This window comes from Buceros rhinoceros, unplaced genomic scaffold (assembly GCF_000710305.1).
Source record: "Buceros rhinoceros silvestris isolate BGI_N320 unplaced genomic scaffold, ASM71030v1 scaffold14474, whole genome shotgun sequence".
Classification (NCBI taxonomy): Eukaryota; Metazoa; Chordata; class Aves; order Bucerotiformes; family Bucerotidae; genus Buceros; species Buceros rhinoceros.
In genome coordinates, this window is record NW_010410153.1 from 2,381 (window position 1) to 17,396 (window position 15,016).

General features: G+C 40.9%; 1 protein-coding gene across 1 annotated transcript; it reads left to right on the plus strand.

Moving 5' to 3' along the window:
* The first annotated feature begins 1,621 nt into the window (after positions 1 to 1,621).
* On the plus strand, positions 1,622 to 13,996 carry CAT (catalase). The gene is made up of 12 exons (XM_010135501.1): positions 1,622 to 1,794; positions 2,771 to 2,881; positions 4,193 to 4,323; positions 5,282 to 5,386; positions 6,250 to 6,375; positions 7,392 to 7,583; positions 8,471 to 8,623; positions 9,720 to 9,858; positions 11,550 to 11,680; positions 12,270 to 12,377; positions 12,973 to 13,059; positions 13,505 to 13,996. Exons 1-12 carry the CDS (start codon positions 1,680 to 1,682, stop codon positions 13,568 to 13,570), a joined length of 1,464 nt encoding a protein of 487 aa, XP_010133803.1. The 5' UTR covers positions 1,622 to 1,679; the 3' UTR covers positions 13,571 to 13,996.
* The last annotated feature ends 1,020 nt before the right edge of the window (positions 13,997 to 15,016 follow it).

A 15,016-nucleotide genomic window follows, 5' to 3' on the forward strand; every position in this document is an offset into this window, starting at 1 on the left:
TGTCTTTTCTTAATTTCACAAATTTCAGTGTAGTTTAGGATTCCAGTAAACGTAAGGAGCTGAGTTTATGCTAATGAAGTGGTGGAGGGAGAAGAAAGAACCTGCATATTTGGGGAATTGAAGTGGCGTGTGTGTATTACTAAGAACACCCTGGAAGCGCCGTTCTCCTGCTGGATGTCTTTCATGTGGTTATTCGTGTACCTGAATTAAACAAAGGCGTACAGAATGCAGGGTGTAGATGTGAATAATTGTTCTTTCCCCTGCCTTTGTGAGTTGTCTGAGGGGGGGGAAAAAAAAAAAACAAACAAAAAAACCCTGGAGGTGGATCCAGTTTGGTGTACTCTTCCATGAGATACAGACGGGATTTTGCCTGTTTGCATTAATTAAAACACTTAAAGCAAAACTTAGATTGTGAGCATTGAAGTTGGAACCCCATACAGTCACTGCCGGAATAACAAAGGTGTTCCCATCAAGAGTTACTTTTTCCTTCTCTTCACCATCCGTTTTCATATGTAGAACTTTAAAAGGAGAACTAGTCAGGAGAGAATGAGTGAAAGCCGATGTGTCTGTGCAGTGTGTAATTATGGATTCCCGCCCCAGCCCCCAACTAACTTCTGTTCTAAGTCCTTTATAAGCATCTTCCTGGCTTTTGCCAATAAATGTACTCCAGGAAAAACTGAGGCTGCAACCGTCAGGTTTCTGGAGCTGATGGACCTTTCTTGCTCCTTAGGGAAGTGTGTGACACCATATGTGATGCAGACAACATCTTTTCTGCTGGGACTTTTTTAAGAAAGTGGGAGAACACTTGGTTATGGTGGTGTAGAGTTCCAGCAGGTGTATCCTGAAGTTGTCTTGGAGTGGCTGGTTTTTTTAGGTATAGGGTCGCTTCTACTGTACAAGGTGCTGCAGGTCTAAGTAGCCTATGGTGTGGAAGGGAGGGGAAGAGCCTGAGTGTGGACTATCTTGGGAAGTTCTTTCAAAGACAGCTAGTAAAAAAAAGTAAAGGTCAAATGGTCTAGTTTGCTGCTGTCCTATTGGCAGTGGGGCTTCTTAGGGCTTTTGTTAACCTGAATCCTTCTGTAGTTCAAGCATCTGAATGATGGTTCCTCAGGTGCTCTTGCTTATGTTGTTTTCTATAGCTCTTCCAGACCAACCATGGTCATGGGTACACCTTTTGGGCTTTATGCTGACTGTAGTTCCTTCCTTATGCCTCATCCCTCTGCTGACATTACCACCTTCTTCCTCTCCCTTCTCTCTTATTTTCCAGCAGCTACTGCTTTTCTAGCTCGCTCTTCCCATCCTCTCCTGTTGAGATGGGGGCAGACTGAACCTCAACACGTTTCAAGGTTGACGCATCATGGGTTTTTTGCAGCAGGATAGACAGTCCCAACCAGTAATATTTCTGAACCATGGAAAACATCTTGGGTTATACATGACTTGAACTCCTCATCTTAAATAGCCCCAAACACAGCACTGGAGTGAGGTAGTTAGGAATCTAGATTTTTCCAGAAAACACATTTTGCTGTGAACTTGTTAATTTGTCCTGTGATATCTAAGAGTTGAACTGGTGCATTGAGGGGCTTTAATTTCTGGTGGTGTGATACTGAGTGTCTTTCTTGCAGAAACCAGATGCCTTGACCACCGGTGCTGGGAACCCCATAGGGGATAAGCTTAACATCATGACAGCAGGGCCACGTGGACCTCTTCTCGTTCAAGATGTTGTTTTCACAGATGAGATGGCTCATTTTGACAGAGAGAGGATTCCTGAGAGAGTTGTGCATGCAAAAGGGGCAGGTATGTTTAAAAACGCCTACTTTTTCTCCATGTGGAATTAGGCTTTAAAAAGCTTTTGAGTTAACATGTAGCTTGTGACAGATAAATTGTGTTATAGATAATAACTAATTCTGTATCAGCAACAGTGGCAAGGCCTGGTTTAAAAGAACTCTGAGCCAAAACCTGAAGCACTGAAAACCCATTAAAATAAAAAAAGGAGGAAAAAATGTGGTTACAGCCCTTAAATTTTACTGTATTTGGTGTAATCTCTGCTTCCTCTATCTGTTCCTCCATATACCGCCCTCCTGGGGAGGGGAAGACTTACCCATCTCTATTTTAATGTCTGTTTGCGTGTTATTTCATCGAGATTCTTGTCTTTGTCATCTGATGTATCTGTTTGCCAAAGCAAGATGATGATCTAATATTTAAATAAAAAAAACCCCCAAAACGAAACCAACTTACTTAAAAATTGTTACGGATCTTAGTAGGGTAGAACTGGCACTTTAGATTTTTGTTACATATTGCCCTAGAAGAAAATAATGGGACTGAATGTTTAATATGAATGTACATGGGAAAAATTTCTCTGGGGGGGTGAAAGGAATTTTGTTGCATCATCCAGCTTGCAGGCAGACCAAAAATTCTGCAAGATGTGTCAGGATTAAAGAAATACTTACCTTGCTCTGAGGAGACGTATGTAAGTCTTGGCAGAAAAGCATCCAAAAAGCTGCTGGTGGTGATTTTGAACAGAAGACATGGGGTCTGTGTAACAATTGGGGAAGGAGGGGAGAGTGAGCACCGTGCCAGTAGCACTTGGTGTCAAGTGAATCTCATTTTGTGAAAATAATTGAGTGTTTCAGTGCATAGATATAAACTCTGTTTCAACTGGTGTATTTCTGTGTTTCCTTTTGACTTAAAGTTGTATGTTGGGCCACAGTAGAAAAGCTGTGAAGGGAAGGAAGGTACCTAGATCTGATATTTTGAAATTTCCTTTTTTCAGGAGCCTTTGGCTATTTCGAAGTCACGCATGATATTACCAAGTACTGCAAGGCAAAAGTGTTTGAACACATTGGCAAGAGAACTCCCGTTGCGATACGGTTCTCCACTGTTGGTAAGGCTCTGAGGTCACCATGTCTTACCTGTGTACCGTGGTTACGCTGAGAGCAGCCTTTATGGAGCACTTCATGTACTTCAGGGAGGTTGAAATGCTTCCTGCCAGCCAGTTCGTCCTCTCTGAATTTCACTTCGACTGTAAGACCTTAACAAGTTCTTGCTCCTTTCTGCCAGAGCTTGCTGTAGACACTTTTCCCTCTGGAATGTGAGAGGAAGCGTGGCCTGAGCTATTTTTTTTCCTGACAAAAGGCTTGCTTTGTTCTGGGTGGGTCATAATCAATGCTCGCATGCTGCAGATTAACACTTGTGGCAATGTTTTGGGAATGGGTATTCTAAAGGAAGCACTAGGCAAAGAAAAATAAATAAGCTTAGAGCTGACTACATAAACTAGCAAATTTTAAATGATATTAGTTAAAACATGCGTTATAATCTATAGCTTGTCTAACAGAAAAATGATCGTTCAAAATGTCCATGTTACTGCTATGTCTGTATTTGAAAGAAGAGAAATCCTAATGGGGATTTGGTTCTGGGAGTAGTATTGGAGGGGAAAAAGGGAGTCCAGGAGCCACAGGGTTTGGCCTGCTGGCTTCCCCTTAAACTTTAGGGGTTGTGGAATGTTCTACAGGGGAAAGATGAAGTGGAATTTGACCTGCTGCCTGTGTTCTGGAGCAGGTTGGCATCATTCCTTTCCCTTCCCTGCTGTGTTTGAACACGTTTATTCCCAGCTGTTCTGCAGTACAGGATTTTTTTAATGAGAGGATGAGTGCTCTTGTAATTTCTTTGATGTCTAGCATCAGCTCTTCCTGAGTACCTGTGGGATGCTGTGCTCACGTAGTGTGGTTGGCACATTTGCTCTGGTACAGTTACCCATTGAAAGGGCTGGTTTGGATAAAGCAGGAAGGGAATTAAAAGGGTTAAACTCCTTGGTAATAAGTTCCCTTTTTATTAGGCACGCTGTTTAGAGCACTGCCTTCCAAATGACAGCTTTCACACTGCAATTTGATGCACAGAAACTGTTTTTAGCTGATTGAGACTTAGAATCTGAAGTTGACCCTGTTAGTGATAACACAAATTCCACTTTTAATTGGTTCAAGAGGATATATTTTTTTTTTTCTTTCTTAACTGTGGACTGAATGCTCGGGTTCTGTTGAAAATATGCCAAAAATTCCTTGGCATAGAAAAGACTTAGATTAATAAACCTGGCCCTTTGAGGATTTTATGGCATATTTTCAAGTTCTGAGTTTTTATGCTGACAATTCTTATGCATTTCCTATCGTAACACTTCTGCATTTTCCTGTGTTCCCTCAAGCTGGAGAATCCGGGTCAGCTGATACAGTTCGTGACCCTCGAGGCTTTGCAATGAAATTCTATACAGAAGAGGGGAACTGGGACCTTGTGGGAAATAATACTCCCATCTTCTTTGTTCGGGATGCGATGTTGGTGAGTAAGCACAGAGGACGTGGGGGCTTTGGCAAAGAGTTCAAAACGTTCACGTCGTGTTCCTGCTTTGCTGTCGTTTTGACACACTTAAGCTTTGCTGTTTGTTGGATAGTCTGAACTTTCTTGACTTGAAAAAGTGTTATTTAAAAAAAATAATAAATTTAAGAACTAATGCTATATGGTTTCATACCATAAATAGTGCACGCATTTAGTTGTGTGTGCTAGTGCCTATGTCACAGCAGAACAGCCAGCAAGAAAGTACATTATCGTGTGTTTTAACTCTGGATCTCATCACTTTTCCTGCTGTTTGAATTAGCTGGTTTACCCTGTGGACAGTGTTTTTATTCGGAGGCTGTTTGGGGAAGGGGAGAGGCTCTTTCACTTTAAAAGCTGCTTGCAAATTCTTCTTATTAAGTTTGGTTTTTTTTTTTTTTTTGTTTTTGAGCATAAGTTTAACAGCGGTTTGCGAGTAGAAGGGCTTTACTTGAGCAAGTTTGGTTTTTTTTTTTTTTTTTTTTTTTGTTTTTGAGCATAAGTTTAACAGCGGTTTGCGAGTAGAAGGGCTTTACTTGAGCGGAGGAGCTCCGCACAGATAATTTACAGTGTCTCTGTATTCATTCAGGGATCAGTTCAGATATTCAGGTTTGGAACGATTTACCTCTTGCTGATCGATCACAAAGTTAAAGCAGTCTTTAGCTTTGAACAGCTTGTTTATCCTAATTGTAAATGTGTCACTTTAATTTTTCAGGTCTGTGAATGAATTTGATTGTAGGAGGACTATGACAGTAGATTTTTGTTTTTCAAAAGATTTTCAGAGATCTTACAGCTCTGTTTTTGTGTGCTGTTCCTTTCTTCTTTTGTACCAGGAGTTGCTTAATAAACCCCATATAATTTGGAGGTGTTAACAGAACTCTTTTCTCCCCCTCTTCTCCTTTCTCCCTCCTTCTGGACAAATTAGTTTCCGTCCTTCATCCATAGCCAAAAGAGGAACCCTCAGACTCATTTGAAGGATCCAGACATGGTGTGGGACTTCTGGAGTCTTCGCCCTGAGTCTTTGCATCAGGTAAGGTTCTCCTTTGACTTGATTTTATGATTGAGAAAATCAGGTTATGGCAGTGTGGTTTTTTTATCTGCAAGTCTACATAATCTTCTAGGAACGGGATGGGTGAAAGCCCTACAATAATTTTTAAGGCTCTTAGTACATGTATCCAGCCTTCCTTTCTTCTGACGATGCTATGAAATGGCATTCTTCTGTTTTTATAATCCTCTTTTATGTAGAGATGAAGGGGAACTTGCTAAGTTTTCTACACTAAAGCAGTGGAGAACCAATGAACAACAAAGTGTTAATTTTAGAGACCAGTGAAGAACTGGGGCGGTAATGCTATCACATACCAGTTTAGTTAAAACTGTGTGTAGCACACTAGATCAACTCCACAAATGGCAGAATTCACAGTTCATCCTGATTATTCTGGAATGTATTTGTGCCTAAAGAAGTGATGCAAAAAGAGCTAATATAAATAAAAAATGCAGTTATTTTGGGTTTTGGCTTTTTTAAAAGGAAAAAGGTTCATCCAGAAGCCTTCCAGTAATTGCTATTTGGAAAAAGTCTTACTGAAAGCATGGTTTGTGATCCTAAACCTAAAGAAAAGCAGTGTTTTGAGTGTTTTCATGGTGGTATGTGTACTGCTTGAAGACTTTGAAGTTGTTAATTCAATTTTCACGTAGGTTTAATTTACAGTTGTTCTTTGTGCGGAACCAAAGCAGTCTTATTTTGTTAACACTCTTAATGTTAGGAATTCCATGAGGAATGTCTAAGTTTTAAAATCGCTTCCAGGGATGCAGATTAATGCAGTAAACTCTGTCTGAAATGATTGCCCTGTCCTTGGACTGGTCAGTCCATTCATATTGTCTCATCCGTCTCTTTAGGTGTCGTTCTTGTTCAGTGATCGCGGTATTCCAGATGGTTTTCGCCATATGAATGGATATGGATCACATACTTTTAAACTGGTTAATGCTAATGGAAGAGCAGTTTATTGCAAATTCCATGCAAAGGTATTGATTTTCTTTTTTCCCACTTAGCTATTTGAAGTACACATCCTACTGGATTAAAACCAGTTTAAATAGATTGTCTAAAAATGTCCTGTGACTGAGTTTAACAGGGAAAAGACTTGCAGTCAGGAATCCTCTAGCCCTTTGCAAATCTGTTCTATTCCCTGTGTGATTTGTTCCTGTTTCACGCTCATGGCTACACAGTAGTTCAGATTCCACAGGTGCTTTTTCAGGTAAAAGTTCTTGTAGTCTGGATCTGTCTTTCCCGTTTTATCTTCTGGATCTGAGCTGCAGTGATCTCGTATTTTTAAGATGCTCTCAACTGTATACCAAATATAAAAACTGCTTCCAAGGGCTCTGCAGCTGAAGCTCACAGAGCCTCCACACTTCTGAGAAAGCAAGTCTCTAGCATATCTCACTTGAAAACAACTCCCCTTTGAGGTTCTAAAGGCTGTAATGCTTCTTACCTCCTTAGACTTCAGTGGAGGCTGGACATCAACCTTTGAAGCAAGTCTTTGGAAACTGTTACGTTAAATCAAGAGGGGTTGTGTAGCAGCTTTTAGCCTTAAGTTGTCAAAAGCTTGTAAGTGAGATTTTAGTTAGTACTAAAGATGTCACAGAAATAGGGGTGGGAAATCAAGATTCGTGCAGAATCCAGAACTCTAAGCCCTGAGGGCTGCAGCCATTTTATCACTTCGTTGCGTGTGAACTGTAGAAGATGGGATAACGAGACAGTAAAGGGACTCCCCATCTTGAAAGGGGAGAGTGGAACTTCTTTACTTGATGTGTGGTGGGGTCATACCTTCAAGTTTGGCACTCTGTAGCGCTGCATATTGATTTCAGTTTTATCAGAGAACTCATTTCTAGCTGGAAGGCAGCTGCTGAATGTCCTATTGTTTTGAACTCAAATTATTGGAGATTGAAACATGGACAATCACGTTCTTGGGTTCTAAGTCTTGTTGATGTCTGTAATACTTTCTGCATGTTGTAACTGGTGCTGCTGCTTCTACTGCTTTTAGACTGACCAGGGCATCAAAAACCTTCCTGTTGAAGAAGCAGCAAGGCTGGCATCTACCGATCCCGATTATGGAATTCGTGATCTCTACAACGCCATTGCCAAAGGAGACTATCCATCGTGGTCCTTCTACATTCAGGTTATGACGTTTGAAGAGGCAGAGAAGTTTCCATTTAATCCTTTTGATCTTACTAAGGTATCTCTAACACTGTTTGAATATTCAATTTCAACTAGTTTAAGAAAGGTCATGAGATCAGAATGTAGCAAATGCCACTGCTGAGCTGATCTATAAAAACAGTGCCACGGTTTCTATGCAGAAGCACTGCTTTACTAGTTTCTCTCAATAAAATGAGTCTGTCCTTATTCTTCCCTTGTATTTTTCAATGTGCTCTTTATTAAATGGTCATGATGGGTCGGCAGTTCTGGAGATGAAATTACGTGGATGTGCTATCTGATGTTACTGTTCCTCAGTGAAATACAAACAGGGCTTGATTCCAGGCCTGTTGATTACAGCTGCATTTCCAAAGGGTGATCTTGGATCATACAGTCACACCCTGAGCTTGCTAGTTTGAAACGTTGTTGATCACATAGCTTCTGATTGTTGGACTGATTCTGTCAGACTTTCAGTTGCTGTTGAAGGACACTGACACAAACTTTTCCCCCCCTCTACTGCTGCTCTCCCAAAATGGCTAAAGACTCCTGAGCTTGAAAATACAGGCTAAGATGACAAAGAAATGCTAGTTTAGCTGTTGCATTTTGAAGTAGCTGAAAACAACCATGCCAGCAGTCCCACCCACGATACTGCGTTCCTAGGCAGTATTTTAAGCACCTGTGGGTATTTCATTTAACTAGCCAAGTGCTGAGATTATGCTGAATGATGAAATAAGTTACATTAGTACTCTGCATGAATTGCAAGAGACATTTTAGAAATAAGACATTTCTCAATGTTTCTTGGAAGAGATCTTTCAGTAATGTATTATCTCAATCAAGACTTCACTAGGCAGCATTTGCCTGACTTAAGGATTTAAGCTCCATAATACTGTAATGATGTTGATTTTAACGGATGTGTGTTTTGTCTTGCAGGTTTGGCCCCATGGCGACTACCCTCTGATCCCTGTGGGAAAGCTCGTCTTGAACAGGAACCCTGTCAATTACTTTGCTGAGGTGGAGCAGATGGCATTTGATCCTAGCAACATGCCACCTGGTATCGAACCGAGCCCTGACAAAATGCTGCAGGTAAGCAACAATGCGCGTAAGATCTTGCTGGAAGAGTATTACATAGACTTTGCTGTTTGTGAAAGCATCGCTGTCCCTCTTTGTGGAGCACCAGGAAACCTGACAGATGGAAAGCAACTGGATTTGTATTTATTTATTGGTATGGTGGTTGTTTTTTTAGTGGTCACCATTTGATGTGCTCATCCAAAATTTAAATATGAAGAGGGCAGGAGAGAACAAAAGGAAGAGCAAATCTAGAATTTAGGAGGTGTCTGCAACAGCTGTTGAAGTCGATGGGGAAATATCGGAGTCTGGCAAGAAGCGCAGGGCAGCAGTGCGTATTTGTTCATTCATTCAGTGTATTTATTCATTCATACAGTATATGTTAGAATTATCAACTCTTTGAGTGCAAGAGTTGGGCTTCATGTGCTCTAAACCACAGATACAACCTGATACAAACCACAGGACTGTTCTTCAGAAGTAGTATGTGATTTCTTACAGGTCAAACTACCTGTGAAGCCCAGCTGCAGCAGACTGTACTGTCTGCAGAGTCGTGCATCTAATGCTTTTCCAGACTAAAACCAGATTGTTTCAGATTATATCTATGGAAACAAGGAAGTACTTTGGTAGTTTTACCTGGATAAACTCTTGAACCATCATGCAGTTCTTCTGTTTTGCCTCTTTGCTCCCACAAACTTAATGGCATCCAGATGTCACTAGAACTGCTTCAATAAATAATACATATTGCAGATGTAACAGATTTTTAAATCTAAGGTTGAAAATAAGTAGTAAATGAAAACATTCGTTAGTAGTATTTAGCACAGTTACAGTCATTTTTGTCTCTGCAAGTGTAACTGCCTTCCTGCTCCAGGACAGGTTTGACATGCTGACATTGGTAGGAAATACCAAGCTGCATAAATTGGCTCGATTTATGCCATTCTTCACTGTATTCCAGCAAAGTTAATTCATGGCTGAGTGTCGCTTTGGGTGGAATTTGAAGTAGTCAGGTGTACTTATGTGAAGGAGTCTTCTCCCTTTCACTGATTGGACAGGGCTTTGAATTGGGCTGTACCATCTCTTCCAGCAAGTAGCAGCTAATGTTTGATACGTGTTTTAGGGTCGGCTTTTCTCCTATCCTGACACGCACAGACACCGCCTGGGACCGAACTATCTGCAGATCCCTGTGAACTGCCCCTACAGAGCTCGGGTGGCCAATTACCAGAGGGACGGACCGATGTGTGTTTCTGACAACCAAGGTAGTAATGAAAATACCTTTAAATATGATGAGATGTAGGCACATGCTGCAGAATTGCTTCTGTTCACAGGGGATTTGCGGTATTTTCTAAACAGATCGTTTAACTGGATATTACTGACTTCCTCTGCTGTCAGAAATGCTAGTTTTTTTCTCAACCATTCAGTGTCTCTTGTGATTCTTTCTCCCAACTCAAACATCACTCTAACTACCTGAGCTTCAGACTAGTAGTCCATCTGGTTTTTTCCTTCTATGTGAAAACTCTTCCTTATCTCTCATATTTGTCAACACTTTAGTGTGTAGATCACAGGATGCATTATCTACATCTTTTTAAGACTTTAAAAGAAGCAAATGGATGTTCCTTATACCACTCCAACCTTGTTTATAGTAGTTGACAGTCTTGTAACTGTAAGTGGGTTTCAATTCTGTGATGTCACTTCTACTTCCTACAAATAGACTCCTTTTTGATGTTGTAAACAGTAGGGTGGGAGGAAAGGGGATTTTCTTCTTGGCCTCTGAAAAGAAGAATGTTTCTCACCTTTACATACTTTCTTAGAGTGGGGGTATATGTCTTCTGTTAATCCAGCAAAGGAGACTTTGATTGGAGGTTTGGTCAGGGGGTGGGGAGCTTGTTTAAAAGGGTAAAAACCAAGTGAAGCTTAAAATGTGTTTAAAAACTTACAAATAGGCCTTTAAGAGGAAGGGGGTTTGCAGGAGAATGCCACCAGTGGAAAAAAAATCAGTAATGTCCCTAGTTTATGTTCCTGTAAAGACTTGTGGAAAAATGCTTGTTGAAAAGGACTTAATTGAAAAGGTTCTAAAAAAATTAATTATTTAAAAGGAAGTAATACCAGAGAAACAGTTTCACACCTCTTGGTTTCTACTTCTAGGTAAAAATCTTCAGTAAAAATAATAGTAATGGAGATGGCCTAAATGTCTTCCTGTTTGCGTTTTTGAAATGTCAGGACTGACTTTGTACTCCGTCCACTTTGTTAAACTTTTTCTGATTCCCAAGAGATTGTGAAAGGTCAGAGTACACATGCCAAGAGCAGAGCTTCCTCTTTGCCTCTCTTCAGCAGGTTGCGCTCTGTCAGCAGTTGCCCAGTAGACGCTCTCTCACACCTGAGAGTAAGCCAGGATATACTTAAGCCGTGCCTCATGCCAAACCCTGTTTCTCTGGGCTATGAATTTTAATATTTGCTGAGGGAGGAGAGGGAAGTGTTTGTAAAATGAGAACTTGAAAATAGCTGCTCCTGCCAAGAACAGAGAATAAGGGTTTTCATGCAGTTCTCATTATGTGTTTAAAATAACCCCCTACGTGGTTAAGATTAGTAGTTTCAAGTATTTAGATGGAAGTGTATTCTTATGCTGCCTTGGACCAAAACTGAATTACTTCCATAAGTGTATTAAAATTGAGCAGTGTTCTTGTGAGACTGGCCAGACCTCCTTATTTCTGAAACAAATCCAGTTTTGCACCCAAAAGCTGTTGAAATTCTGTTTGTAATAAGTGCTGTTAAATACTGCCTGAAGACCCAGGTCCTGATGTGAGCAGGAAAATGCTGACCAGTGACTCCTAACTGGATAATTGATTTAGGCTCTTCTAGGCAAGGAATGTTTTCTGTCTTCTGACTTAACCTGAGAGCACTGGCACCTGATGGTTTTGTCTTGGGGGGTGTGTGTGTGTTTTGTTCTCAGGTGGTGCCCCCAACTATTACCCAAATAGTTTTAGTGGTCCAGAAGATCAGCCCATGTTAAAGGAGAGATACATGACTCTTTCGGGAGATGTGCAGCGCTACAATAGTGCAAACGAAGATAATGTGACTCAGGTATGATGTGTGAAAAGGCTTTATATCGCAAATTGTGTAAGATGAGTTTAGAGAGTATCAATAAAGCCATTCAGACATGGCTCCTCTCTGAAGCCTCTGGGCTAAGCTGAAGGTCAGCTCTCAGGAGAGCTTGGAAGATCTCTATGCAGCTTCATTTAATGAATAACTGAGTTTTTGCTCACAGGACAGCGAGTGAGTCCTCGCAGACCGTTGCAGTCCATATGCTGGGCACCAGGATTTAGAGGTTGTGACTTTTCTTCCAATGAGTGTGTGCAGATACAGAAACTAGAGTATGCCTGTAAGGTCATGATCATCAGTTCCTGAACTGGACTCCAACAGCAAGATTTGTTTTCATTAATTCAATAAGCAACGGTCATTTCAAACTAGAAATGGAAGTTGTGAAGTTTGCAACAACAACAAAAAGCCCAACCCCACAAATTGGTGTCTTTTAAGAGCTGCCTGACTAGTGATTGAAAACTGTTCTTGTTCAGTGATAACAAATGCAAGGAGTCCAGTAAGTAGTACTGGCTACTAAGGTAGAATGGATTGTTTGGAGATCTCGGAGTAACCCTTTGTTTCCCTTTGTAAGGTGCGTATATTCTATACCAAAGTGCTGAAGGAGGATGAACGCCAAAGGCTGTGCAAAAACATTGCTGATCACCTTAAGGATGCACAACTATTCATTCAGAAGAGAGCTGTAAGTGGCCTGTTTGGGTTTTAGGCTTTGCTCTTTATTCCAGTTCTTGGTATTTCCAGTATTCTTATTTTTTTAGAGCCCAGCAATTGTCAAAGTGGCACATCCTTATGGAAAGGAAGGTCAGGAATTCTTATCTGAGGAGGCAGCTTGTGACTTTTTCTCATAGAGGAATTATCAGTACAGAACACTTAAACATGTGCTTATTTACATGTAGAATGGGTTAAAGTGACTTTTTTTTCCTGATGGGAAGGGGATTGTTGTTGAGCTTCAGGGATGTCACCATGTGTTGAGCTTGGTGCCTCAAACCGGGTGATTGCCAGCGTTGTGTTCTGCTCTAAACAAGGGAAAGGCAGGGAGGGGTTGGATCTTTATCTTCCCCAGTGGAACTGTGTCCAAATCAGGAAAGAGCTCTGTGTGAGGTAAGTAGTAATGTTTGAAAATGTTCATAGCTCCTTTCTGGCTCATCCTCAAAGTTTTCATCCTCTTCTTTGATAGGTACTTACGCCTGTAGGCCCTAGAGCCGAACATCTGTTAAAGAGTCCATTGGACATGGAGGAAAAATTCTTGTTGGCTTTACTGTTCTCTTCCTGTTTAGGTGAAAAACTTCACTGATGTTCATCCTGACTATGGTGCCAGTATTCAGGCTTTGCTGGACAAGCACAATGTTGAAAATGGGAAGAAGGTACGCAGTTGATATCTGTAGCTGGATTTTGCCTGGCTGTGGGTCATCTTGGCCGCTTCTGTAAACCCAACCAAGTGAGAAATGGGTTTTGAAAACCATTTGGTTTAAGCAGGAGAAGTCAGTGAATGCAGCAGTTCAAAATGAGGGAACATCACTCTGTAATTATGCTTGATTACATGCTGAATAACTGGTGATTTCCCCTTACACTGTTTCAGCAGCGTTTCTGTAAGGCTTTGGGGAGGTAACTGTACATGATACAGACCGTGTCCGGGTCGGTTCTTCAGACCAAATGATAACCCAGTAATGAAAAGTTTTCCACGAGTCCTTCCTGGACTCGGTGCTTTCTACAGAGAACAACACTACTGCTTTGACTCCCTTGTTTTCTGCAGTTCCTCAGCTGCTTCTAATGGAACTCGCTCTGATTATTTTTTTGTCTTGTTTTTAGGATGTAATTAGGACATACACACAGTCCATGACTCGTATGTCTGCCAAAGAAAAATCCAACCTGTAATGTGTGCTGCAGAGGTTTACTCTACGAATTTTGCGTCCTTACCACTGCAGGACAACCTGTGGGAGGTGATCGTGAATGTAGCAGACTGCCACACAAATACAGAAGTGTTTCGCAGGCTTGATTTATTAAGCTGTTAAGTGCCTGTATCTGTCCTGGAAACTTGGTGATGCAAGCTAACAATCCAAGTGCCTTCAACTCTAGTGCTTCCCTGCTTGGGATCAGTATATGGTGTTTTTAAGGAACTTACTGATTAAAAATTGTCTTATTTCTAGAAGCAACTGTAGATTGACTTGAAATACTATTTTGTCTTTTTTAATTGTAAAACTCCTGTCTAAATCACATGATAGAACTTACATAATGACAATGATGATCCTTATGGATAAACTTGTTAAAGAGTTGATGTTGCTCAGAATTTCTAATCAAATAGTTACCTCTGTGTCTTTATTGACACTTCAGTGTCATTTTTGGCCTTTCAGAAGCAAAACGTGCAGTAATTGGGTAAAATGCTGGTTGTGTTTCATTCCTTCAGATCAAAATGGAGCTAACTAGAAAGTTTCATCTTAATATACGTGGATTTTTTTCCCAATATATATTTAAAGATAATCATTGATTACTAATGCTGGGTTGGGATATAAATGACTTAAGGAAGATAGGAAAAGATATTTTCATACTACGTGCGTTTTATCTGCAGCTTGATAGATGTATAAAATCTGATTTTAGGCGTGTTTGTAACGTTGTGCAGTATTTGCAATTTAATCAGTGCAGAAGATTTTGGAACCCTTTAGAAAGTGTTTCCTGTTACTATTCCTTAGATCTTTTCTAGGAGAGATCTAAGGAGCTTCTTAAGCTTAGTAATACTTTTCTGTCTTCAGTCTTGAAGTATAATCTTCAGTCAGGCCTTACTGACACAAAACCAAAGTGTTTGTATTTGAGACCTTTGAGCAATAGGTAAATGATAGTTAGGGAATCTCTGGACACTACCCTGGTGGAATCTGAGCAGTGGTCACTTAAAGTGGTCACATTGCCAGCATCTGAGCGCTTTACAAGCGTACAGCAAACCCAGGGCTTAAATACTGTTCTGTAAGGGCCAGGATCCCACTGAGTATTTTGTCTGTGATAATGATTTGGAAATTGTTACCTGGTTATGGGGTAACTAGTGTCCAAATTGACTGCTGGAGTTTTGAATAAAAAATGGTAGCTGTCACATGTTGTGATTAGTCTGAACAACCAAAATTCTTCCAGAAGGGTGCTCAGCAGGACCTGGAATTCCTGGCAAGTTCTAATAACACCTCTGCCTGTTCCTCCTCCGTCTGCCCTCGCCATGGAGAAGGAACAGCGCAGAGGTGTTGTTAGCCTGGATCCTGGTCACACAGCATTCCTCCTCTTGTGAAGTGCTCGTGTTCCTCGCTCACCTGCCGGTGCTGCCTCATTAATGTGAGAGCAGGA

Excerpts from the sequence above, each read along its gene's own strand:
- CAT (XM_010135501.1), top strand. The coding sequence starts at position 1,680 with ATGACAGCAGGGCCACGTGGACCTCTTCTCGTTCAAGATGTTGTTTTC. Across the intron at positions 5,387-6,249 it reads GCCCTGAGTCTTTGCATCAG|GTGTCGTTCTTGTTCAGTGA; the intron begins GTAAGGTTCTCC and ends CCGTCTCTTTAG. Across the intron at positions 8,624-9,719 it reads GCCCTGACAAAATGCTGCAG|GGTCGGCTTTTCTCCTATCC; the intron begins GTAAGCAACAAT and ends TACGTGTTTTAG.